Consider the following 27746-nt stretch of genomic DNA (forward strand, 5'->3'; position numbering starts at 1 on the left):
AACGGAAGCATTTTCTTCTATGGCAGGGTGTCAAACTCCATTTAATTTTAGGCCAAATCAAAATCATGAATGATCTTAAAGGGCCAGAATCTGTTGCTAAAACCCTTTAACAAACTGTTAAAATATGAATACATTCTTAAAATTAAATCAAACTGAACATCTTTTCAGCCCCTCCAGGATTTCATAACTGTTTTTGGGATTTTCTGCAATAAAAATCAAAGTGTTTGTGGTACTACTTTAGAAATATTTGCACTTATGTACGATGGGAAATGCGACTTTTTAACATTGGATTATAAATTAAGTATGGTTGAGGCAGATGTTTAGTAGAAGTAAGAAATACTGCCACCTGCAGGTGGGAGTAAAAGGTCACTTGGATCCAATATTTGTCACCATTTTAGCCAAAAATCTGCAATAAACTCACAATTATGTATCAGTGCGAATATTGCAAGGATTTACGTGAATTTCCACAATAATTCGCAGAAAAGTGGAGGGACTAATTGATGTAATTTGGCAGTAAACAGACAAAAACTGATTTGATTTGATCAATAAAATAATATTTAAGCAAACTCTTATCTTGACGGTTCTATTTTGTGTCCCTTTAGCATCTAGAGGGTCACATAATAAGCTGTGGTGGGCCAGATTTGGCCCCCGCGCCCTGAGTTTGACACTTGTTCAATGGTATGTTATTTTTTAGAAAACAATGTAAAAGAAAAGGAGCGTAGTTTGAAACCAGTAACCACAAAATAGATGTAAAATATGAGGAAATTCAATGAATAATTCCAGGAAAAAGACTCTCCAAATGCAAAAAAAAATATTTCCATCCTTACAAGATCCCACAGCTCTACCTCATCTGTATGTCTTAAAACCGTCTCATTTTTAAAGCATAACTTTTATGCTGCTGCAGTATTTCTGGCACTTCTCATTGATTTTCCTTGATATCTGCTGCTGAAAAGAAAACAAAGTGCTTCACAGAATATTTAGCACTTCTCTGAACCTTTCACCTCCACCTTGGAGATAAACGGTAAACAAAATGGATTTATGTCTTTAAAATTTAAGCAAAACTAACAGCTCCAGATCATTATTGGAAAAATAGTAAAAACTGAATTCACCAAAGGCTCCGGGAACAGAACCAACTGCGTATTTTTAAGCTCCTTTAACAGCTAATTAGGTCTGACACCATAAATCACCTGTGTTGCGTAATGTTGGTACTGTAGGTGAACAGCCCAGAGTGTGTGACAGCGGACGCCCGACAGAGCAGGACAGATGGCGCTCTTTGATGATGAGGCTTTGATGTGCTGGTGTGTTAGTTACCCCCGCGGGCCGCCTGGCTCCTGACAGCCTTCAGCTGTCACGGCCGGGATATAAAAGGAAAGTGGAAGGAGAAAGGAGGAAAAAGAAGAAATCTAAGCGTCACAAGCAATCAATAGAACGTTTGATGGTTTGGGATTAAGGTATGATCCCTTTCTGACCCAAAGCACAACTTTTGTTATGAGTCGAGGGATGCTGTCAGTGACTTGGAGTTAAAAGTGGAAGTTTTTGCCAATTTCAGGATGGTCTTCCTGCAAACTTTCTGTAGAGTCAAGGAGTTACTTTCACAAAAGGTCCAATAAAACATCCAGCTTGTTCTCTGAAGACTGAATAAAAGGTGGCATATTGGTGGTATAATGGAAAAATTGGTTATCAGTAGAAATGTTGTGACAGTTGTTTCTAGCAGAAAGCGATCCGTAGTGCAAACCTGAAGGAAAACACCAAACAGATTGTGTCCAGGATGTGTGTGGTCTGCAAGGATGTATCTGCCCTTTTCCTGTCCTGGATAATCCCAACTCATTTTCACATACAAAGATATTTTAAATGTTTAAGTTGTGTGTCATAAAGTGCAAGGACAGAGGGAATTATAACTGAAATCATGAAACAAAATAGATGTAAAAAGGCAATCTGTCAGTATTTAAAAAACAATTCATCGTCAGCTGGTTTAGTTCCAACTAAAAAGGTTTTAATATCAATGTACTGTACAAGAATAATATTAGGAGCAGTTTCGCTTAACATGCCACTTGATTTAGAAAAACCTGGAATCACAAGTTCAGGAACAATTTTCACATAAAAACACTGAGGAATACACTGATGCTGCGTACCAAACGCGATCTGAGCGTCAGGAGTGTCCAGTTTTCATTCAAAATCTATGTGAAGGCGCGTCGCTGCACGATTGAAGCGCTTCAAGCGTTCGACGCACATCAAGCGCGTCCAATACCTCCAACGCTGGAGTTGGAAAATCTGAACTTCCGCCATTCAATCCAGAGCGTCAACCAGCACCTAGTGGTGAATTTTCCGACGTGAAAAATTTCACTTTTTGCTCTCGTCCGATAATCTACGACCAATCCAGTTGTGGCTACAGAGACAGGAATACAAAGGACCTTGGATCAGAGGGTCAGCGAGGAAGTTGAAATGTGATGCAAGTTGTAACTTTTATTATTTTAAAATATTTCCCCGCATTTCAGCTATCCAAATCTGTCCAGCAAAAACATTGAGTCACGTCAAATAAACATATTATTTAGACGAAATATGCAAGAGACAGTGGAAGAGTTTGACAGACACGTACGCCAAGGAGTCTCCTCTCAACGACCGCCTAGAGCAAAATGTTAAGCGTCTGACTTGAAGCATTAGACGCTCGGTGTCACTGCACAATACTCCACTACTGAAGAAAAATGTTGAGGCTAGTTTGAAGTTTGTTGCTGATAAAATTCTGGTAAAACAAAAAGAGTAACAGAAATCTCCAGAAGTCATGGCAGACATTGTGCTTAGATACAAACATTCATTAAAATACACCAAACATACATATAACAAGAGGAAGGATAATAGAGAAATGCACTAAGACATGATTGATATGAATTTAAATATTAAACCAGGATAAGTTTTTAAGCAAGAGACAGGTCCAAACTCTCAACTGGTTTCAGAGAAAGAAATTTAAGCTGCTCCAAAGTCAATGATGCAACCAAAGTTGAGAGAAAAAGTCCCTCCTTGCTTCACCTTCATTATAACCGTCGTCATCACCTGACATTATCTGCCAGTGCTGCAGTACAGCAGCCAGCCAAACACCGTCAGACGCTCCCTCGCTCTCTTCCCTTTCATTAATACCCCAATATATCAGCGAACTTCAGGGTAATCCAGTTTGGTCTCACACGAGGCAAGTGAAGACAAACGAGCTGCGCTCTGCTGTGCAGCGGCCAGTTGAACTGATGAAACGCCCTGAAAGAACGCCGGAGCATCCCACGCCAGTCACGCAAACATTAGCACAAACACAGCCTTTATCACTGCATGCTAAATCGATTTGGCGTAGTCTTATATATGTGACAGTGCTATTCGTCACGTCATTTCACCGCGCAGAATATACCGTTTTACCTAATGCATTTACACGGGAAGGGGAAAAATAACTTCCATTTGTAAATAAATGCTAAATTTGGTCACCCAGGCATAGCTTTATGATTTTACTCTTTGTAATGCGAAAATTCAAGAAACACAGAAGGAAACCCAGTAAGAGTTCGTATTTAAAAACAGCACAGAAGGTACACAGCATTGGTAAGAGCTCCAGTTGGGAAGCAAATTTATTTTAGTCCCTACATTTATTAATTTGTTGCCTTTCTATGCTTTAAGTTATTAAAACTACAACTTATTTTGTACTAAAAGGACATTTATTTATGTTTCTAAAATGTAGAAATCTCAGCTCTGAGATGGGATGAACTCTTTCTGTTGTTTTGTGTATTTCCAGATTCCAAAATTACCTTCAAAGTTTTATATTACGTTATATCAAAACAGGAAACATTTAGAGAAAAAAAGTTCATATTTCAAGTCTTCTACCTCCATTTTAAGCCAGCAGAAGCCAATCAGATGTCAAATGGTGATGTCATGGTTCCTGTTCTCATTTACCAGAACATAAAATACATTATAAAACCAGAATGACTCATGGTGTCCTGGATTTTCTGCTTCAGATTCAAATTTCCAATAACTTACACACAAAACACAAACAGTTGTTAACTTTAAAACCTACTTAGCATGGTTGAGAGAGTGGAATAAGTTATATGCTAACATCACGGGTCAGCCACAGAGTGGATTGTTACAATGAGATAAAATAATTTTTTTTTTTATTTATTAGCATAGGCAAAGCCTGTCCCTGTTAATATTAAAGGTAAAATTACATTCTGCAGGTAGCAGGTATCTCTGAAAAAGCTAATGTTAGCATTCAATAAAATGACCAGTCTAACAGCAACAGTTTCTAACAACAAATCATCCAGAAATAACCTCAGCAAATCAAAATCAATAGATCTTTAGAAGCCAGTAGGATTTATACTTTTCTAACTTCTGAGCACGTCTAGCTGTGCTGCATTGCCTGCGTTAGTTAGGGTTACATTCATGCAACAGGTTTTGGATGCTCAATTCAGATTTGTTGATGAAATCAAATGTTTTTTGCGTGGTTGTGCAAACGTAATTAATAGTTGCGACCACATTCAGACTTTCTGTGTCAACAATCTACAACCCCAGGAACGTTGACGTCGCACAGCAACGTGATATTTACAGCACTAATCATGGATGCCACCACCTATGGATTGGTTTTAAAGTTGTTGAGCAACTTTGAGATGAAGGGAGGCAAGAAAATATAAAGTTAATTAGCATTTTTTACGTCCGGATTTACCAAATCTGACTTCTTCTGATGCAGATTTATGATCCATGTCTCACATTAATAATGTAATCTGGAAGTGGCACAAATTGGATTTTTTGGGTGTATCTAAAGATCGTTCAGACTTCCATTAAAAAGTGCATATGGGCAAAACCAAAAATAGTATTTGGGTCACATTTGCGTGATGTGAAGTTCCTCAAACGAGGTTCCACAGCTAACATTTGTTAGCATCTGCTGTTAAGATAACAACAAACGATCTGCTGTTGTTTTCTAAAGCTGCATGTCCTTCAACCACAAGCTTCTTCTCATCTTTTAAAGTAATGATTTAACGCAGGAGGGTTCAGTCAGTAGCAATATCCTCAACTCTTAAATTCTGCACCACTGTCCTTTAGGTAGTCATAACTGCAAAGCAGTAAAATCTGGATATAAAACAGAGGGACTATTAAATCAGTCGAGTTAAACAATCATTTAAAGTTCTAATAAATATGATTTGACTGGCATCGTGACAAGATATGACCTAAGAAATGAGAAGAACTTTTAAGAGCTGAATATCGCAGCACTTTTCAAAGTCCAAATAGCTTTCTCCCTTTTCTACAGCCTGCCATAAACATCTATAAAACTGCCATTCATTAAGTCAAGCATAAACACATTTAAATCTTTGCAAAGCAAACAAAGTATAAAATATTAAACCTCTCTCTTCCAGGAAACCATCCTGGATTGTTTGATGCCAAAAACATATTTCAGTCCCATATGACCAGTTAAAGTCTCCTTAGCGTTTAGCTAACAACATATTTATGTTTCTTGGCTTTCAACCTAAACAACAACCAGTCGGCAGTGAAGTTCGGTTTAAACCAGAAGTTTGCATACAATGAAAAAATGCACAGCATTTTCTTCCTCATCGCCTGAAGTTAAATCTGATCAAAGTTTTCTTTTTACAGGTCAGTTAGAATCACCAAAATTATTCCAGTTTGCTAAATGAGAGAGAAACAATGTCAAATGTCATATTTGTTTTTTAATATAAGTTCACTTATAGATTGATAATTAAAATTAAAGTGGAAATGCTTGATCTTAATGATAATTGTTACATTTGGAAGAAAAACTTTTGTAAACCTGGAAAAACCATTATTTATAATATTCTTTCTCTTGTTATTTTGGCATTTAGCAAATAGAAATAACTTTGGTAATTCCAATTAAAATAAGAAAACAGAAGTTTTGTGGGATTTTGAAAAGGTTTGTAGGATCTCTATTGTTTTGGTAATTAACTGCAATTCTGTAGAAAACATATTTTCTTTCATCACATTTAAATTAAAACAAAAGGCTTTATTTTCCTAAATTTTTTTTCTTCCAAGATTATGCCAATACTAACAAAATATGACTTTCTTCACACAAAGATATAAATTTAGAACAATAAAATGTTTTCTATGCTTGTATCAAGTAAAAAGTGTTGAAAGTGTTACCCTAAACAAAATAAAAAGGTATTTTATTTTTCTTGGCTCTGCTGTTTTAAGTTTTGTGTGCAAACCTCCATCTGTTGTCTATCATTGTGCATCTAATCCTGGACCCTGAAATCAGCGTAAAAACTCCACTTCAAACCAGTGTCAAACCAGATTAGCTCGTTCTTTCAAGTGGAGACGGTTAGGAGGAGCGGAGTGTGTTATCCCTGCATCTCCAAAATGCGCCACACATGCGGGTTTCTGATAATGCTCTCCGATAGCGATCGAGTAAACCCGCTTAATTAAAATGCGTCGACTTCAGACGCGGGCCGCTTTCATGTCCCGGGTCGTCGCAAATGGATTAAGGCTGATCGTCATGAGCGTGTTTGCGTTACAGCAGGAAGGTGTGGAGGAGCAGAGTCCATCCGTGGAAGTGTTAATTGAAACAATCTTAAAGCAGCCAGTAATCCAACCTGGAAATATCTCTACCATCAGCTCTTTAACGTCCATTTTACATTTATTACAAGGACGAGGCGCCAGCAGACACACTCACACTTATCTTTTCTGGAGCTGAAATAGCTTCCTCACACATGCTGGGCTTGCAACCCGGAGAAAAATGTCACAATCTGTCTTAGTGGCCGCCCTCAGGTAATAGGATGAGAAGAGCAACGTTCATCATGGAGAAGTCCGTGTTTTAAACCACAGCATGTTTTCCCTGAAATTAAACGTTTCTCAGCGAAGTCATGGTTTCCTCGCTTCCTTATTTTTTTTTTCAAAGCTTCAGCTGCAAACTTGGAGGTGTTTCGTGTGACAGACCGACGGCAAGTGGTACAAAGCTGAGAGACGGGAGGAAAAGGATTCCTGGTTTGAAATATTTAACAGAGAAAAATCTGTAAAACTGCTGAATGAATTTGTATTCAATGGCCATGAAGGAACGGCATCATATGAGGAATATATTCACAAGTTTCAAGGTCTGGATTCATTTAGATGTTTAAACTTTCAGATATTTTTTTATCCAAGTAAAGAGTGCACACCTTTCAAATGTTTTATCCAATAAAACATTTTAAACTTTTATTCCACAACATATTTGTGTGATATGGGAAGTTCAAGAAGCATTCATCGCTACGTAACAAAGAAAACTACAGCTAAACAAATCAAACTCATAAGTTTCCGACTCTGTTTAGGCGATAAATCCACTTGTTTGTTGAGTAAAAGCACTTCGGTCATGTGTTGAATTACAATGAATGAGATTTGCATGAATAAAAGGCAATTCTGGGGAAAGCTAAACGTATAAAACACACAAACGCAGGACAGGGTGTCTTTTAAACAGCTGGACAAACTTGATAAGAACCATTTGTACTTCAAAGTCCTTGTATATGTAGCATTTTTTTTTAGATCAGTAATTTGTTTCTAAAGCAAGCTGCAAATTGCCCATGGACATCGGCTTTGAAAAAGCAGCTATTTCTGAAGCGGCGCTGCGGTTTGTTGTCATTGTTAGGAAAACAAACTGAGGGGGAAAATGCCCCAAAATATGGCGTCGTTCTAAATGATTTCACTGTCATGGGATACGATAACCTTAGGGAATAACAGACCCCAGCCCTAACTTATTTAATTAAACTGTTTAAGTAGCAATCTTTATTTATGAGCTTCGAGAGTAGCAGGAGAGATTTGAGAGATCTTCCTGATGGTTTTAAGTCTATTCAAAACATGAATATATTTTGTTTATTCTGAATGAACCGAGGAGATGCTGACTTTTATTTGCATTACATCTGTATGAAGTCAAAAATACTGATTTTTAAATCAGTTTTCTGATTTTTTGGAAACAAATTTGAATAAAAAAGATGCTGTACATACACAGATTTCCATGAATTATATTATATATAAAGCTTATTCATGTAGAAAAGGTCACTGCTGATGTTGCTACACACTTTCACACCGAAAAATCAGATTGTTTAAAGTTGTTGCTGTTCTGTTTTGTTTCTATTAAAACCACCAATACATTGATTAAATTACCTCTTAAGTCTCTTTTCATTTTCCCACAGCAGAACCAAACTTTTATAAACTTTTATCCTCCATATAAGCCAAGCCTGAGTGTTTGGACTCTCCGCTACACTAAGTTTTATATTTTAGAGTGAAACTCTAAAATATTCTGTTCCAAAACGTCCAGAACAAAAAATCACGACTGAAACTTGTTACACTGTTTGAATCTAAAATGACTTCCTGCCCTGCAAAGCACAAACAACACTGGAACAAAACAACAGATACTATCAGCATGTCAAATAAAAGTAATGTGCTTTTTCTCCATCCTCTTTAATACTTTAAATTTGATCTGATTAAGGTTTTCTCAATTATTACTTTTATTCCACAACTTGGTTTATTAGTTGCTTTGGGTAATGTTGTGTACAAGAATAAGTCAATTCAAACCAATCTTACAGTTTCCAAGGCAACTGCATCCCAGTTACCAAACAATGCTGTCCAGTTAAGGTTATTGTTCAAACTGGTCAAATAAAAAGTTATCAATGGAACGAAACGCAGCAGATTGCAATAATCACTCAGGGCACCGTGCCACTGATTTTGTAGCAATCCCTTAAACGGAGCGTGAATGTAGCGACAGTGGAGAGGAAACCTCCAGCAGAACCAGAACCAGAACCAGAACCAGGCTATCTGCCACTTTCTAAGTGAAAAGCAATGAAAACAGTAAACAGAAGATTTATCCAGAACAGAAAGCAAACTTAATTTTTCTTCTATTTCTCTATAATCCTATAAATAAATAATCCTGACAATAAAACTTTCAACTGTTATCTCAAAGGAGAGGAAAACAATTCATGCTTCAAATGGGATCGTGAGACTGATTAGTTGATGAAATATCATTTACTGTGGCTTTCAGGTGAAGTGATGAAATTATTCAGGATGCACTTTTGCATTCGTATGTAAATGCATAACTGTTTGCATTTGCTCATAAAATATGCAGGATTATCCTGCAGCAGGAGGGAAGTTAAGTACTAAACGCCTTTCGAACTCGACAATTATGGATGGAGTGCTGCATTTAAATGCCACTTTATTTCATAATAAGGGGCATTTATTATGGTATGAAAGTACAAATAATTTAAGGCAGGTATTACTCCAATTTTATTTATTGTCTGGAGTTCCCATTAAATTTATTAATATCTTCCCTTTACTTCTTAGTTTAGAGTTTTAATTTTTTATAGTTTGCTTGCACTAGTGGTTATTAAGCTTTTTATTTCAAATTTCAGAGCAGCTGTTCCCTTAACAAGATCATAAGAATGTGTCTAAATTCTTTTTAATAATAATTTTAAAAGATTACAATTATGTTTTCTTTCATCTCTTGTTGAGGAAATAAAAGTATAATCTAGTCTTTGGGGAAGTTTGGTGTTTGAGTGTGCTTTTTCAGAACAAACAATAATTAAATTGGAACAGACCGATGTTTAAGCCTTAACAGATTATTTTATAAAAACATTTTTTATTAGTTTGGACACCAAATATTTATACACACACATTTTCTGTCAAATATTTAAGATTTTATCTATGAAAAGCTGCAAATAAGGTGAATCTTTAGTAAAACATTCAGATTTTTCACAGAAAATCCTCATGAGTCCACTGTAATATATGATTAGATATATTATCAGAAAAATATGGTTAGATATTTGTTTATTTCCCATATTACGTCTAAAAATATCCCATAATATGGCATATTTATGGCTAAAAATGTAGTCTATTTTTGCTTTTATTTTTTATAAATTAATTACAAAATATTCAATCTATAAAAATAAAGTCTTTGTATTATTAAAATAAGAAATAATCAAATAGTTTAAACAATAAAAATGGTAAAAAGCCATATTTGTGAGACATAATCTATACAGATAAGTAACTTCAAATAAAATATAATAATTCATATTTAAGATTCTTTTCATCTTTTATTTTTTAGAAACTATATTTAAATTAGATTTGTTGAAATGATAGAAAAATGTCAGCTTTAAGTTGTGAAATATATCTTAAAACTTACAGATTTGACATTTTCTGACAGATGGCATCTCTAAAAAACTAATTAGATCTTGACATGCTAACTGTCCACGCTAGCTGGCTGGCGTGCTAACTAGCTAGCAGCCTTTAGGTTACATTAAACTGATGATCTACATCAGCAGGTATTTGGTGAAATTAAAACTAATTAGCAAATAATCTTATGCATGTGATCACAAGTTTTCAGACGTTCAAGATAACTGGGAATAATTCATATACTTTATTTCTATAACTTGAAAGTGACCAGAAAAGATGTAGGTATTTTTTTCCAGAGCAGCTTGTAAGAGCTTATTGTGATGTTGTTGTTCCACTCATAAGGCTAATGCATCCTCTTCAAAATCAGGACAAGTGCTAGCAGTGGTGGTGCAGCCTCATTTAGACGTTCTTCAGCTCTGATTTCTTACAACTTGTAAGCTGAAGGAATATTAGCCTGGTCTTTCAATCCTCTCTGATCCATCAAGCTGCTACTGCTGCATGCTGCACAAGACACCCATGTACTTGTTCATGTGCGACAGACAGTTACGCTCTAAACAGCTCAGAGTATAATTTCTGAGCATGATGTGTTGCTCTCATTTGAATTTGGAGCGTCTGTTTATCGGATGCCATGTGCCATTTCCTCCACCATCTCTCTTCAGTCACATCTCCAGTCCATGAAATGAACAAAACGACTCAGAAAAATGAAAGGATTACCATAAAATTACATCCAAATAGTGCTGATTGCTTGATGAGCATCTGTGGTGCCAATTTCAAGCCCTCAAAAACCCATGTCATCTCTTGTCTGTAATGTGCTTCATTAACTGCTCCCTGCTATATTTCCCAAACCGCAGTAACGAGCTATGCAATATCTTCTCTTTGATGTGGCAGTAAAGATGATAGATTTTCAAAAAGATGACCTCAATTTTGCCATCAAGCCCTAATGGGGATGATTTGGTTCTTAGAAATGGACCGGCCTGGTAATGTGACCATGATCTGATTGCTGCGGTCCTAATGGACTCCATGTGTGATGTGTGGATGGGCTGAAGGTGATCATCCTACACGGTGCAGTTTGTCTCTTTAACACTATTTCATAAAGTGCTGCTGTGCTTACCAACAATCAATATTCAATTTAGCTTGTATGGCGGCCAGTGTGGGTCTGCTTGCTCTTCAGTGTGTGGGCTGTTTGTCTGGAGTCGCAGTTTGTTGTCACTATTGGATTTTAGCAGTGCGGGGCAACAATAGCAGGCAGGGGGCAAAAACTATGGAAAAAAAGAGTCACAGAGGGGAGGAATCTGCCTTTGTACTGACTAGCAACAAGTAGGGGTTGTCTTAGATTAAAACATCTTTAATATATTTCATCACATGAATGATGTGATGGATAATAAGATCTGTCTTCCATGTGTCATTCAAGTGAACCTTGTGGATGAAACATCTGGTTTTCTTTCATAAATTGGCATCTTTTGGAGAGCTGGATTGTTAAGTGATTGTGACTTAACAGTTTCTGCTGTCAGGCTCTGGTGGTAAAAGTGTCCACCATAATAAACAAACTAATCATTTTAGCTTTTTCTGCCTCTCTGTCAATGAGCTTGTTTCGGATGGCTCAAAGACGCATAAGTTTGGGAAAGATGTGGTAATGAACCATTGATTTGTTGAAGGTGTGTTGGACGTCTAAGGATGTTTTCACACCTGATGGTTCAGTAGACTCCGTTCAATTGGGGACCAGAATTGCAACGTTTGTTACATTTTCAGCTGCTGCAGTTCGCCTTCACACTGCACTTTGAAAAATCAGCTCCCCTCCTCGCCTGCAGGGGCGCTGCACCAAGAAACACCGAAGGAAACAACATCACAGCCTCTGAAGAAGAAACTGAGCGCTACTCTACTCAGTTCACAAAATGTGAACACAAATGGAGAGGAGTCAGATTTTAGTGGTTGAAGACATTTCCCCTAATAGAAATAGATTTTCACGTTTGTTTTGGTTGTATTTACCCAGATCGTCCTGAGCTGTTGTTCACTTCCTGCTTTTGCGGTGATCTCCGGTCAGCTTGCATTCACAAATGAATTCGAGAGTTCACTTCAACTGAATAAAGTCCTAGGTTTTTAGCCGCACCAATTGAACAAGACTTTCTAGGCAAACAAACTAGAGTTTAATCAAAGTGGACTAAACATGGTTGGAGCGAAAGCAGCCTAAAACCTACAAGATGGTAGATCTCAAAGGTAGGCCCCTGTTGAAGAGCTTACCAGTGAAAATCCTGGTAAATACCCGTCAAACCCAAAATCTGGACCTGTTTGAGATCACGATGTAGGACACAGGATCTCAGAAAGCGACACATCAAGAATCTGATACCAATCACTCAAGCGTAACGAAGGCATTCCAAGGTTTTGGGAGTCAAGTGAACCCAAGTGGGCACCATTACCCACATATGAATGAAACATGGAACAATGGTTAACATTTGTAGGATTTACAAGCCAAAATTACTCCAAGACTGCATCTGGACAATTTGCCCTAATTGAGGGAACCATCGACTCTGTTCTGAATCACAAACCTGAAGGTGACGCTGCAAATCAGCGGTGTCAAACTCATTTTCATTTTGAGCCATATCGAGTCTAGAGGGTCACATAAAAAGCTATAGCGGGCCAGATTTGGCCCCCGAGCCTTCAGTTTGACACATTCTGAAAACAAATCAGAAGAAATCTGTTCAACACTTAATGTGACATTGATAGCACGTAAAAAGTGCTCAAATTTAAGTCCGACAGAGATGAACCATCTAACTACAATTGGGAACATTATTTTGCTGTCTTGGATTAACTCGTTAACTCAGCCGTCCGTCTCCAGAACGTTGTGAGTATCTACATGCAGAATCCCTGTATTTACTTCCTATAAGACAGTAATGGAGGCAGTTACAGGAGGGGAGGCAGAGAGATTTGGGCCTAGCACAGACACCCGTTATCAGAGTGACAGGTGATAAAGATAAGCCTGTCAAGCAACTGGAGGCTTCCTCATTGCACCGGCACACACACCTCACTTCCTGCTGACAGATACAAGATGGGTGGTGGGAGTCGGAGAAGAAGAACCAGGCTCTGTTTCACCCTCTCATGCCTCCTCCATCCTTTGCTTGACCCCCTTCCTCTCGTCTTTCTGTACCTCTGCTCCAATTAGCAGATAAGTGGCCTTGCTTGTTTGGTGTAATTCAAGGGAAAGGTACAGTAGCTCCTCGGCGTACTGGTGCATGCTTTTGCCCAGAACTAATGAAGTCTCCTGCCTATTGCGAAATGGTCACGTCTCGTTGCCACGGCGACGGCGAGACCACCACAAGGGATGTGTTTTTGTTTCAAAGCAAACCTCAGTCACTGATTTCCTCCTTGGGGCCAGAAAAAAAAAACAGCTTGTTTTTTCTCATTGCCACATGTTGTATCAGTCTGAGACACTAATGTATCTGTTTAATAAGGGTTTTTGTTGCCAGGCAACGATGAAACAAGAGTCAACGGTATTAGCAGCGAGCAGGATGGTTACTTAAAGACGGATTATGAGAGCATTTCTCCAGAAGTAACTGATCAGCGAAACACTTTAGAGCTTTTTATCATATTTGAATAAATATCTTGTTTACCAGCGTGAAATTATCGTATTTATGAGACATTCAAAGACTTCTAAACATAATTTTTACCTGACCTTTTAGATTAATTTCTGACAGACTATCTGCCTTACGCAGAAAATAATTGCTCAGCATTTCCCCTTAAGAAAAGGATCTTGTTGTCTGTAGTGTTTCCTCAGACTGGTCAGGCTGTTACACCCCAATTTGTCCACTCCAAACGTTGTATAAGTATTGATAAAATACCAGTAGGTACATTTTAATTTACTGGACTGGAGATCCAGTAAATATATTATATTATTCCAAAGAATTTAATACAACATTTTATTCTCTATCTGAAACATCCAGAGGATAATTTCCTCAAAGGCTCCAAATAAGATTAAGGTTTTGGAGTGGCATAAACTTAAACGAGCTGCTAAAGCATGAAAAAATGTGGGTAAATATCAGAATATCATAAAATAAATTTGTTTAGTTTATTTAAAAGATTGAAACAGCAGCTTGTTTTGTCAAAAGGAAACAAAATAAAGTTATGTTTGGCTCAATTCAGGTTTTGTTTGGGATAATTTATGGGTCAGTTTGCAAAAAATGTATGCAAAGAAATAATATCATATATTTGTACAATTTAAATCTAAAATGATCATTTCTGAAATGTTTTTAACCCTGCATGTTGAAAGCAGAAGACCCAGAGGGATTTCTTTTTTACATATACTGTACATAATTAATAGAAAACATGTAAAAGGGTAAAATAAACTGTTCCACAGAAGATTATCTGTGAAAATTCAACAGTTTGAATGTGGTTTCAGAGCGTTTTGCGCTGCAACATGCAGCGCTGCTGTTGGTGGATGTGGGCCAGTGCGAGGAAAGGAACGGAGTGTAAATGAACTGCTGTGTGCTTAATTAACACAAAATCCTTTTGTCTTCCGGCTCTGACCAGGGCAATTTGTTGGTGTTCAGCTGAAAATGTGTGGCAATGATTAATTAAGCAACTAAAATGGAAATGAGTGCAGAAAATGGCCCACTTTTGACCTCAACTAGGGAGTCTACGCTTTTGGGCATTGGTCCAAGAGGGAGGTGCAGTGGGTGGGGGAACTCTGACTTGAGGGGCGAAGCGGCGAGAGGACTGATAGTGTACTCACCTCTAAATGACTGAGACCAAAGGCCGGGCTATAACAGCTCTAATTACAGTCTGGAAATTGCAGTCATTGTGCAGTAAATAAAAGAGGCAACAAGGTCAGAGGAGAGTGAGAGGAGGAGACAGAGACGGAGAGAGGCTGCAGGGTTTCACTACTGTACATGGGGTTCCCATAAATCTCATTTCTTTCAATTATGCACACACAAATTAAAGCCGAGGTGATAAAAACCCTGCGAGTTGAATTTGAAATAATGAGAGGACCATTACGAGGTCCGTGTTATATGGTCTGTGGGGGATATGAAACCAGCGCGGTTATGAGCCAGCAAATAGACTCGTCCCATTCAGAGCTCATTCGGGCGGCGGCTTATCCATACCGAGCTATTTACAGCACGTCAGACGCCTGAGGGCACTCTGATTTCCTGTTGATGGGCTGTTTGGTTGAGAGGTGGATGTTGGAGATGTTTGACAGATGCAAAAGGAAGATTGATGCAACTTCAAAGCCGCTTTGGATCCTGTTTATTGGAGTGGGAGATGGCGCTAGTTAAAGCAGCCATCTTTGAAGCTGTGCAGCGACTGCAGGTGAAAGGTGTGTGTGTTTATAGAGACGTGTGAAGCAAAAGGAAGAGATTGGTATGATACTATAGGAATATTTGGAGCAGAAGTTGTAGAGTACTTTTATATTATATAGCAAGAAGCATGAAAGAACAATCTGGGCCATCTAGTTTATTTACAAAAGCTTTCAAATGTTAAAATACCAACTAAAATATAGACCTCTACAAGCAATTTAAACTTCTGCATCACGGCTCAAAAACAAAATATGTTCAGATATACTTTTCTTCAAATTCAACTGAGGATAAGTTTGGATAAAGTTATAAAAACTGTAGTCCCCAAAAATAAATCAAAAACAGAATAATGGTTTCTCCTGAAAAAACTGGAAATCTCAGAATGGTCAAGTCAAAGTCAAGGATTCAATTGGACAACAGATGATCTCCTGACAATTCAGAAAATATTGCTAACAAATTGGAAGCTAACAAATCTCTACAAATAAAGGATTAAGTGTGTGTGCAGTTATGCAATCAGGTTGCAATCAGCTTTTTTCTAAGTTTCTATTTATTCAAGATGTGCATCCAGTTTTAACAGCCCCTGCATGTCGGATGTTTTGTTAGATCTTCCTTAAGCTAAAAAATATATATATACCATAATTTTAAGGGTATATGAAAATCTCTGAGTTTATTTGCAAAGTATGTGGGGTACGCCAAACTAATTTTTAATTAATTTACCCCTGAATGAGTCTGAGAAAACAGACTTGAACACAGTGGAAATCTGACAAACTTATAATTTACAAGAGAAAAAAAAAGCTGTCACCATCTTCCTGTTTCCAACAGTCGTCTCCTGCTTTTTCTGGTCAGATTGATCTGTGCTATTCGTCGAGACAGCCAGCAGTGCCGGCCACATCTATTCAGTGAATAAGTGCTTGGACAAGCTGTTCTTTCAGGGGCCAGCTAGCCAACAATAGGGCCTGTAATAGCTCTAGTTTGTCTCAGTTAAGAACAACAACCTGCCCGCTTCTTTTTCTCCTCCAGATACCTCTCTACACTCTCTCAATCGCTCCGCTGACCAAATAACTTCTGTCTCTGAGTCGATGATTGCCATGTTATTTTCCTCTTTTATTCGCTCTACCTGTTTGAGAAAGGGAAGTAAGTGCAGCCGATCCCATGGCAGATTCCTCTGAATGATTGCAAATGTGAATGTTGGTAGGTAAGCGGCTGAGAAGCAATGATTTCTTTCTGTACTGCTGGTCTGAAGCACGTAAAGCATGAAGGCTTTAGACAAAACGCATGAATCAAAGAACTGAATCATCTGCTTGGCATTTATCCCCCTTTAAGCTGATTGGTTTCAGCTCATTTATCCAGTCAGGAAAACTTTTACCAGTTACGTTAAGCTGCCAAAAAATTATTTAGCTTCATCCGACCAGCAGACATTTTTCCATCAGACTTGTGTTTCATTCAGATTCAAAACTAACTTCTTGTTTGGTTACTTTGGTCTGAATCAGTTGATGAGTTTATTTTGTAACTTTTCCAGTGATTTGGTTTCTTTTCACACTCAAAAAACTTGAAACCACAAAAGGATAGGAGGACCAGATGTAAATACAAGAAACAGAAAACACAGAATTTAATCATGTCAATAATGTTTCTTGGTACTATTTCAGGCAGAATTATCTGAGAAGTACACCAAATAATTTTGAGAAGACGTCTTGAAAGTTACTGGGGTTTTTGGTTTTATGAAAAAGATATTAACTCTGCTTACAATTCAAACCTGTGAGTCCAACTCCTCCAATCGATCTTGGTACGGTTGTTTTGAACCACAAACTAGTTGATTGCTATTTTTACATAAACCCAAACGAGTCGCACCAAACCGACTTAACACCTGAGGTGTGAAAATCCTTCATGTGTTAGTTTCCTTTTCAATGGCGATCTTTCCAAACAAGCTACATATGATAAATTTAATATTTAACAGGCAGGGTTGTGCAGTTTAAAATCTAGTTTTAAGCCTCAACCCAGAGGACAAAGCCATAATTAATCTTGTAAGTAGAAATAGGTTGCAGCATTTTCAAGATGCAACAAACAAACCGAATCATAAGAGTTTCATATGTGGAGGATACAAGCTAATTAGCACAGGATGTATTTTATTTTCTTTCCTGCAGATATTTACAGGGGAGGAGGTGTGGGGTGTTTGTGGTGTGGTGTGAAGTATGTGAAAAGTAGGACGCTGTGCACCTGATATGCAATGGGAGGGAAAAAATAGACAAAACCAATTAGATGAATGCAATCTACTTCACGTCATTACCTTTACATGGTTCTCATTTGTACTTTCTGGTCTATTTCATAAAAGAAGGTGCTTTAAAACTATTTTAACCACAGTAATAGGTCATTAGGAAAATATGAAGGATACATGTACAGCTAATTAGATTATTATTTATTTAATCATTGACAGACGTGTTAACTAAGGACGCATGTTGTGTTGTTTTTGTTTAATTTTCAACACTTTGGCTTGTTCCTCCTCATGGTGTGCTATCAGAATACATTGATAACTAGATTAAAGTGCTGTGCTTCTGTTGTTTACACGCGGATTACATATTGGGCTTTCAGTGGCGTCAACCTTGCCTCTTTGATCTTCTTGATCTACTGACAGCCATCTTTGTCTCTATAAGCTGCTGTGCATTAGCAGGATGAGATCAGACCGCCTTCATCCACTTATTGCTTCTCAGTCGATAACGGCAGCAAAAACACAAGCTCTCCGCTCGGGTTTCACATACCCGCATTTACACACACAATCTTTCCCCTGGGGACAACTTGGCCTTTTCCATCACCACTCCAGTTGCTGACCTTGGATGTTTCCCCTCCCATCGCCTACATCTAGGGCTGCAGGTGAACTACAGCAGGATTGGATCAAAAATGATTCAACTCACTTGCAAGAAAATCTATAGCACCATTTAAACGCCTACGCAATCACTCAAAGCGCTATTCAATCCTTATGTGCGCATATTTAATAAGAACTCTGAAGTGTTCCTTAACTTTACCATACAATTTATCCTCCCACTTTAAAGCAGCAACTGGAGTGCAAATCATCACTAATAGCATAATGTTTCCATTTTCCTTTCCAACTGTGGTTTTCATTTTTTCCGTTCAGTGTTAACACATAATGTGAGCGCACACCGTGTTTTAGAATAAGTATCTGCAGGGAATGCAATTATTTCCAATGTTGTGCTGAAATCTGCATTACTTCTTGTTTGTCCAAAGGGTGATCTGATCTCCCAGTTCTATGAATCGTCTTTTAGTGTCGGTGAAACTCATTTCATGTCAGAAATGGTGTTTTTCTATAATGGGGTTCCTCCAGGCTGTTTTCTAGGGCCTGTTTATGTTTTATTTCACATCTCTCTACAAGAACAGATAATAATTTAATAATGTCTGCTATCTGGTTGTTGATGACATCCAGCTGTACAGTGCAAATCAAATTTAAGACTTTTAAAGACCTTTTTAGTGTCACCTTGAGTGAAATTTAAGACCGAAAAAACTAAGTATAGCAGATGGTTGGGAGATCCTGCTGTATTACAATCAAATATAGCAAAAACTGTGACATTTCTGGGGCCTTGTAACTCTCCCATGTCTCTCACATAGCGCCTAGCTTAAAAGTTCATTTTGCATACAATGCACCTAGCCTTGTATGGGTTAGCAACAAAAGTGAGCCACTGGCAAAAATGAACATCATCCAGCCAGGTGGTGATAAATTCATTCAACCCAGGATGTAGACACAAATATCTAACTAGCAAGCTAGCAGGAGGATATTAGCAGCTAGTTAGCGGTAGCCTCAACCACCTTGAATCACAAGACATCAAACTTTTCTCAGTCAATAAAGACTCCAAAGAAAAACGAGATTAAATAGTCTTGCCACGGCAAAATTATAGACCTGTGATTGATGCATTTAATGCCGACTTGCATTATTTAATGAATTTAAGAGACACAAACAACAGCAATATTTGTGGATCTCTCTGTAGAGCTAAACTCAAAATTGTTTGCCGAAATTCAGTACAATATTAGCATTTCTAAAACATCACAAAAGAAATTCAGCTTGGAAAGATGAAATGCCAAAGCACAATGCTTCTTGACACATCATGAAATAGAAGCTGAATCCTTCTGCAAAAGTTTTGTAGAGTATTGTCATGTGTGGTCGAAGGAAAGCTAGTGCTACTGCACTGTACCCGCAGTAGACACTGAAAGAAAATCTGATTAATAAATGTTAAGTAAATATAAATAAAAGCTGTATGTCACGGGATCTTAAATTAAAGAGCTGCTTTAATATGTTTTAAGGATACTGAACAAAGTAACCTTCAATACATAAAGAGTATATGCCTTAAGTATTAAAGAATAAAGTAGGATTTAAACTTAATAAAAACAAAAATGTACAAATATACAGACAAGCTTTCAGTTAGATTAATAAATTAAATAAGACATAAATGGTGTAAGTGAGTCACTTTGTGCTTCAGGTGACCAATAAGCCATCAGGCAGCAGACTCTCTACAGGCCATCTTCTCTAGTCACTGATTGTAATGAAGAAAATCCATCTAAAAACTTGCTTATTCTATGTTTTGGGAAATGAGAGACCCTAAAGCAAGCTTGGTGCAATTTGCAGTTAATGGGGTAGAACATGCAAAACTGCTGGCATGTGCTTTCAAATAACTTCCCCATATCCTGACTCAAGTTGCTGCCTTTAATTGTGTGTTGCCTCCAATGTGCAGCTGACGTCAAACTGCAGAGAGGAGGTGTGCTTTCACTTTATCTTTGGAAGAAATGTAACCTTTGTGAATCAATAGACTGGTGACACGAACACTGTCACATGTTTGAGGAGAAATGCCTCAGTATTTGTGGAATACACTGAAGGCCATTGAAGAAAGGGAGTATTATAATAATGGGTGCAATGCTTCTGCAGAGTTTCAACCATTTTTTTGTGCATAGCTGACAGCCCTGAATCTGCCGTTTTCACTAAAAAAGTGTAATTTGCACTCATGTTCCTAATAAATGGAAATGAATAACTCTGAGGTCAGCACTTAGAATAAATTAGCTTCAAGAGGCTTGAGTTTTGACAAAATAATTATTGAAAAATAGGTGTGCATATTTGACCAGCAAGTCAGAGAATTCTAATTCTTTTTAGACAAGTCAACCTGGCAACATCAGGCCTCTGGTCTGGACGTAAAAGTCATCTTTATTAACAGTAACAGGCTGCAAAAAGGATGATTCACATGGGTAAAAAGGAGACCAGAAGTTATTGAAGAAGTTATATAGCTATTTATTGCAATGTCATGCTACAAAATATGAAAAACGGTAAGAACAAAAATATTCGGTCATGTCATTAAGAAATACTCAGTTTTAGTTTTATGTCATTAGTTGGACACATTATCTGAAGTTTATATTAGTTAAGAAATCAATTCTCAGCTCAACATTCACAAATAATACAGTGTTTTAAATGTATAATTTGGATTTTTCACCTATAAAGATGCTAAGTAAGAACATTCCAGTGGATTTATTACCGCAATTTACTGTCATTTCTACTGATAAATTAATAAACTTAAAGGACTCTTATAATAAGCTAAATAAAGGACTTTACTAGAAACTTTATAAAACGTTTCTGTTGAAGTTGTTACTAAGTGAAGCCAATGGATCCAACTATGTAATGGAATAGTAGATAAAATCCTAATTTTGAAAAAGATAAACAATAAAGCAACATTTGAGCAAACTGCAGATAAAATCTGGTAGAACTTTAACAATGAATATGAAATATGTCAGGTAAGTAATAATGATGGTTTCCCATTATACAACCAAAGTCTGGGTTAATCTTCTCCTTTAAAGTCAAAAATAAAAATAGAAATCCTACTTTAGCTCTAATCTTTTTCAGAACTTAGTGAACAGTTATCATAAAGCCAAATCCCAGAAATTATAAACATAACACTTTCCACCTAATAATTACAAAGAAAGCAATGGATGAGCAGGAATTAGAAGAAAAACTGTCCTTTCAGATTTTATTTTAAAGAACTTAGAAAAAAGGCCAAATAGAATCGGATTGCTACTTTTAAAGATGATTAAAAGGAAACATAACTGGATCTATATTTCTCTGAGATCATGTAAAAAGAAAATAAAGAATGGTCTCAAGATAGATCCTTGAGGAACACCTTCACAGCTGGAGAGCTATCAAAGGTTTCCCCCAGAAACGTGCTAAGCCCGGTGTTTGGGTCACTGGGCGGTCATTCATCCAGCGGCCCGTCGAGCTTTTCTGTTAAAAAATGTTTAAAGTTGACAGGAAATTTTAAAATATCTCTTGAGAATTATGTGTTATTAAAAGATTAGTACCTGAACACCAATGATAAAGTCTTAAAAAATGATAAAACTTTAAAAAGACTTAAGTAAATAAGCAATGCTTAGCCTGGTGGCCTGCCAGGCTTATAAAACACTGAGGGAAACCCTGCGATAGATGCAGTTTGTTCATGACTTGAAAATAAAAATGGTTTCCCCTTTAACACTACATTTAGCAGTAATCAATGTATTATTTTGTCTTTTATTGAACAGAAACAATAAGATGTGAGCTGTGAGCTCGTCTGAGGGAAACCAGCTGAATTTCGACAGCCTGTCATTGCTGAATATATTTATTGCAGTTACTGAAGCTAACCACTGTACTTCTGTTAAAAATGTTGGCTCTGCAATCAATTAAAAAATTCATATAGAGCTATAGAATCCACTGCTAATAAATACTGATCATTCACAGCAGGTAGGCGGCTTAAACTTCTCTCTATGGCTACAATAACATGAATGATATTATAACCCAGAACATCTGACGCTAAATCTGCTTTATCTCACAAATACACATAGAATACATGCTTTTTATGTCATTTATTAGTGTTGCACATGATAAAAATGATATTTCCTGTAATATGGGTCAGTTTTCTACTGAGAGGTGTAAATCAAAGTCACAAGTACACCAGTTGTTTCATGTATGACAGGCAGGCTGAACCTCAGGCGAAATCACAGAGCAATCCCTCGAGGGAAAATACGAGCAACTAACCAACAGGGTTTCTTTTGTGAACCCATTAAATCATAATCCTGAATGTGGGCTCTGACATCTCCGATACCGGGATATGTGGGTGGAGAGGAACAAGTGAACAAAGGACAATGCAGTTTGTAATCCTGTTAGAGGATTATGGGCTCGACTACATGCACACACACAAAAACACATCCAGATTTTGTTAGGGACAATCCTGTTGACTTGTACTTATTTATCAACCTCTGCAGGCGTAATGTTTTTATATCAACACTGGAAGTTGTAACTTTAAAACGACTAAAACCTTCAGTTTGAAACTGTAAGCCACATGTGTCAAAGTGAAGGTCTGGGGGCCAAATCCGGCCCGCCATAACGTCTTACGTGGCCACATTGAGATCATGAATGTACTCAGAGAACAAGTTTATTGATAAACTATCCATTAAATTGTTAAAATTTAAATAAATAGGAGTCTTTCTTCAAGTTAAGAAACATTAAACTTTTTTTAATATTGACGTAATTTGGCAGAATACTAATTAATAAAATAATATTTAGACACGTCTGATTTCTTGAACGATCTACATCTAGAACATATCAACAATCTGAATAGTCTTAAAAGGCCGGTTGCACAAGAATACATTTTTAAAACCATTAAACTGTTAAAATATCAAAAAATCACATTCAATAAGTGTTTCTTAACCAACAATGTCTGTTTAAAAGTAAATATTGATCATCTTTTCACACTGATCAGTCCATCCAGGATTTTGTGATTATTTTTCAGTTGTTTTTTTTTTGCAATCAAAATCACAAATTTTGTGGTGCCAATTTAGAAATATTTGTGAGAAATTTCTACAATATTTGTACTAATGTATGACATTAAATGTGACTTTTTATTAACTGACCATGGACTATAATTTGACATTAAGTAAAGCTTTCCGATTTTGGCCAATTTTGAGAAAAAATTGTAGAAAAAAATCAGAAAAAAGTGCCAATCTGTTGATTTTGTGTAAATTCTGCAAATTTGTGAAAAATGAGAGGGAATTATTGATGTAATTTGGAGTCTAGAGGGCCACATAAAATGCTGCAGTGGGCCAGATTTGGCCCCCGGGCCTTCAGTTTGACACCCGAGCCCTATAGAGACATAAATAAAAACATTTGTGTGCCTAAATATTATTTTATCAATTAAATCAAAGCAGTTTTTATCTTTACTCTTCCAAATTACATAAATGAAAAAAAGTTTGAAAGTAGAAACATCTATTTATTCATATTTTAATAGCTTAATGGATCGATTTATCTATATATTTTTACCACAAACATACAAATCACCTCATTCGTTTCATGTTCTCCGACACCAAAGCAAAAACTGACGAATTAAAGGATTTCAGATAGAAAAGGCAAACCAGTTCCAACAAAAAGCTGGAGAGATTTCAAAACAATAAAACCCATCAAAAGCCCCCGGATTGTTTGCCTTACCTATTGATGCCAGCGAGGGAGGATGTGATGCGTGGACGTCCCATTGGTCACACAGGAAGCACATAAAATGAAGAAGAAAGAAAGGAAAAGAAATGAAGAAAGGCCCGTCAGACTGTGAATGATTTAAGCTGAGAAAATCTGATCCCCAAAAATAAAAATGCATCAAATCAACATTCATGTTCCTTAACAGTTTTTGCAGCTTTTCTTCACTTTTGTTTTATTTTTTCAGTCGCAAAAACTGAACATGTTTTGTCCTGTCAAACCAAGAATAAAAAAGCTAAAATAAATCAATTTACATATTTAAGGTACAAGAAATGTCTCCACATTCAACAGGTCAAAACAAATATACAACTCATTACACCAAGATCAGCCATTACAAGGACACGGATGGCTTTCTTTCCACGGTATGGTTGCCATGGTAGCAACGAGGCATTAGTTTCTTCCTGCTATGAAGGTATGTAATGGTTTTACCATTTCAATCGTTTTTAATGAGATGTTGGGAGCATGAATCATCAAAACAACAGAGAAAACATCCTGGTCAGCAATTAGAAGTAAAGGATTTCATTTTTTTAAAAGTAATACATCTAATACTGCTTTTACTTAGTTTTATTATCTTTTTGAGATGCACCATTATCATCTTACATCAGACACAAACGTCTGGTTTGAATCGAAATAATGAGTAATCAAAGTCTGTAAGAGGTATAAATAATTTATTTTATTTAATTGTAAGCCATAAAATTAAATTTATTGTCAAATTAACTATTCATTGAATTTAATAACACAGAACTGGATGAAGAAATAAAGATATTCCCATTGGGAAAGTAAAAACAGTGTCTAAGTTCACAAGAAAATGTTAAAGTTTAGATGATTTAATTTACTATTTCAGCAGAATTATGAAATATACTGTCTTACATAGACAGTATATTTCTGTTTTTGAAGACAGTAATATTTCCCAGCCGATGCACAGTGCCAGCTGTGAAATGCATCCATGTACCTAGAAACTTAAACTCCACATTTCAACAAAACACAAACATGAACCAGAAGGATCAATTCTTTTTTAATCTGCACTCAAAGAAGAAGGAACTCAACTGACAGCAGCAGCAACAACCAGACCTGATGTGATCCTTGACTTGCTGTAACCCTCAGCAAATCCACATGTAAAAAAAAAACCAAAACGCTGAATTGATGCTTCCTTTCAACACTGAATCCACTTCTTGATAGGATAAAGCTAAGAATGTAAGCCCCACTTCAAAGTACAGTGTAAAGGGGAGCGAGCTTTACATTCAGCTAATCTGACCTGTGGGCAATGCCTCTGCCGCCAGCTCTAATGTTAATCCTTTCGCTGCTCCTCTATCCGGCTCTTCACCGTGGAGTATTGGGATCTGAGCGTCACCGGGACACTGAACCCTCTTGGGTTGGTTTGTTGTCGTCTGGAAGTGAAGTCTGACATTGTCCCGGCTGTCTGTGCAATACGATCTGAGTAAGAATCCACCAGAGAGCGGTCGTGTTCGAAACGGATCAACCGTTCATGTTTTCTTTACATGCGCTGGAAAAACTTCTAACACTGAGATTTTGTGCTAAACGCCATAAAAGCAGTCGTGGAAATCCAAAGAAGAACGTCTGACTTCTTTTCTGTTGCTTATTTGTTGGTTAAAGAGAAACACTAGTTAGTCTTTGTTGTTTTATTCCTAAAGGTGATCTATTACAGTTCCTTGAACAGATTAGCGTAGGTCTACGGTCTAAATCGTTCTTAGATAATGAGATTTTAGTCTGCTCAGTTCTACCTATTTTCACCTCCTTTCAGAATGAACTGTCCCTTTAAATCCAAAATAAGCACTGCTGGCACCGTACAACTTTGAAAAGCATTAGTAGAGCTTCCTACACAACCAACAAGAATACAACAAGTGGTTTCTGGAGGGTAAGTTAACAATAAAACACTTGTCTGTTCCAGCGGTCATTGTACAGCACATAAAACCAGCTGACCAAACATGCTTGGGTTGCTAGGTAACGGCGCAGTTCTCATGGAATGTGACAACAATCGGGAGGTTTTTTTTGAAAATGGCAAATTTTTCAGATACTTAAAAACATCAACTAAAAAACAGCTGGGTGGGTTTGTTTTAGAAGCAGTGCAAACACAAATGGAAGCACAAAAATGAGCAAAAGGTGAATTTTGCAGAATAGGTCCTTTTTAATCCAGCATAAAATACTTATTAAGAATAATTTCTTCATAAGATATTATGAAGAACCTAGTAGTAAAGTGAGTCGCTGTTAATCACAAAAAACAACCTGCTGATTAAGCTTTACTACCGCAGCAAATGATTTAACTCAGTTCTGTTGAATATCTATTAGTCTACTTCGTGTTGTCAGACAGGTTCTGTTTATTTGTTGTCTTCTGGTATTAATCTCTCGATTATTTTATGATTTAACAGAGGTGTAATTACTTAAACATAACCAGTTTTTTACCACGTCTGTCATTCCCAGGTAAACGCTACTGCTTTGCAACAAGCTAAATGTTGCATACCTCTGCCAAACGTCCCACTTTAACAAAAGAAATAAATGTTTTATAGTTGAGAGCAGTGTTGCTCCACATTTTACACAGTCAGCAAAACAACACCATGTATGGCAGGGCGGGGAAATTAAATTACTACCACCCTTTTAGGTTGTTTCCACCTCTTGATTTCATTCTGAATCTTCAGAAAAAATTGCATTAAACAGCAAAAATTTAAACAAGTTTTTTTTTCCAGAGAAAACAAATTAATTCATGTACAAAAAAAAAAAAGAATGATGCCCTCAGTTATCAAAAGCGGCTTCTTGATGTTCATGTCAAATCTGTGTTAATTCATCACGGCTGAAAATAGCCTTCAAAGTTCTTGAGCCAAATTACAAACTACCTCGCCCCATGCAGAACATGAAAGACCCCCTGCAGAGCAGCACACATGCTTCAGCTGCATATTTTCCTGTAATCCCTGAAGCGCCTGCGCTGATTAGGGTGAAGCTCAGCTAACCGACTCAGCAAAACAACTCCTGCCTCCATGTTCACACGCCAGCGCCTCATCATTCTGCAGCAGCTTTTAGACAGACTTATCATCCGCTCGTCTGCCTTTCATCTCAATACACACAAACAAAAACACACCTATTGCTAACGTGACTTAGCCTTGAATTGATTTCAGCTCAGGACTTTAAATAGGCCACCGTGTTTTGGTCATTCCGGAGAGAATTAGCAGGGATCTTGAGAAGTTTGACCAGAAGTGATACAGCACTAAGCACTGAAAAAACATTTATTTGAAGAATTATTCTATGTCTATGCTTTGTAAAACACAGTAATGTTGAGCATTTGACGCTGGAGTTGGAAAATCTAAGCTTTCTGAAACATACTCAGAGTATAATCTAAACTAGCCCATTTTTCAAAAGAATTTTTTTTATAATGATTCATTTTATTTCTTATTTTGTTAATTTATTTTGGATATTTAAAATGTCTTCCAGTTCCAGTGTTAGCGTTTATTAATCTTGGAGAATGTGCTCTTGCATTGTTATTACCATTACCAATATAATACTTGCAAATGGTCTAAAAACAACAACATTTATCACAATAAATTATTGTCCAGTAACATTTGTTATCATGAGAGGTCTAGGTTAATCTAATTTAATTCATGATTTTTCCAAATGGAGAAAAAGAACCAACTTGTTTGGTAAAATCACTGCCTCTATGATCGCTCTTAAGCTGCTCGTTGTCCTGGAGACGCTGAGTAAAACTGCTTGTTGCCATTTGAGATCTTCACTTTTGTTTGCAGACAGTAGAGCTAATGGCAGCTAATGACACAGCAATAAGCTGCAGATGCAGGCAGGATGACACC

At 37.0% G+C, this 27746-nt stretch overlaps 2 protein-coding genes across 5 annotated transcripts in view; both read right to left on the bottom strand.

Annotated features, from left to right (window-relative positions):
• The window catches only part of LOC116715903 (neural cell adhesion molecule 2-like), a 288491-nt gene that overhangs the window by 132025 nt on the left and 128720 nt on the right, over positions 1-27746 (bottom strand). The window lies entirely within an intron of this gene.
• Positions 1-27746, bottom strand: part of LOC116715496 (neural cell adhesion molecule 2-like) — a 200905-nt gene that overhangs the window by 129860 nt on the left and 43299 nt on the right. Inside the window, exon 3 of the mRNA XM_032555907.1 lies at positions 25190-25368. Within this exon, the coding sequence (XP_032411798.1) occupies positions 25190-25368 (179 nt within the window). The remainder of the gene's footprint in view (positions 1-25189; positions 25369-27746) is intronic.

Source organism: Xiphophorus hellerii, chromosome 24 (genome assembly GCF_003331165.1).
Source record: "Xiphophorus hellerii strain 12219 chromosome 24, Xiphophorus_hellerii-4.1, whole genome shotgun sequence".
NCBI classification, from domain to species: domain Eukaryota; kingdom Metazoa; phylum Chordata; class Actinopteri; order Cyprinodontiformes; family Poeciliidae; genus Xiphophorus; species Xiphophorus hellerii.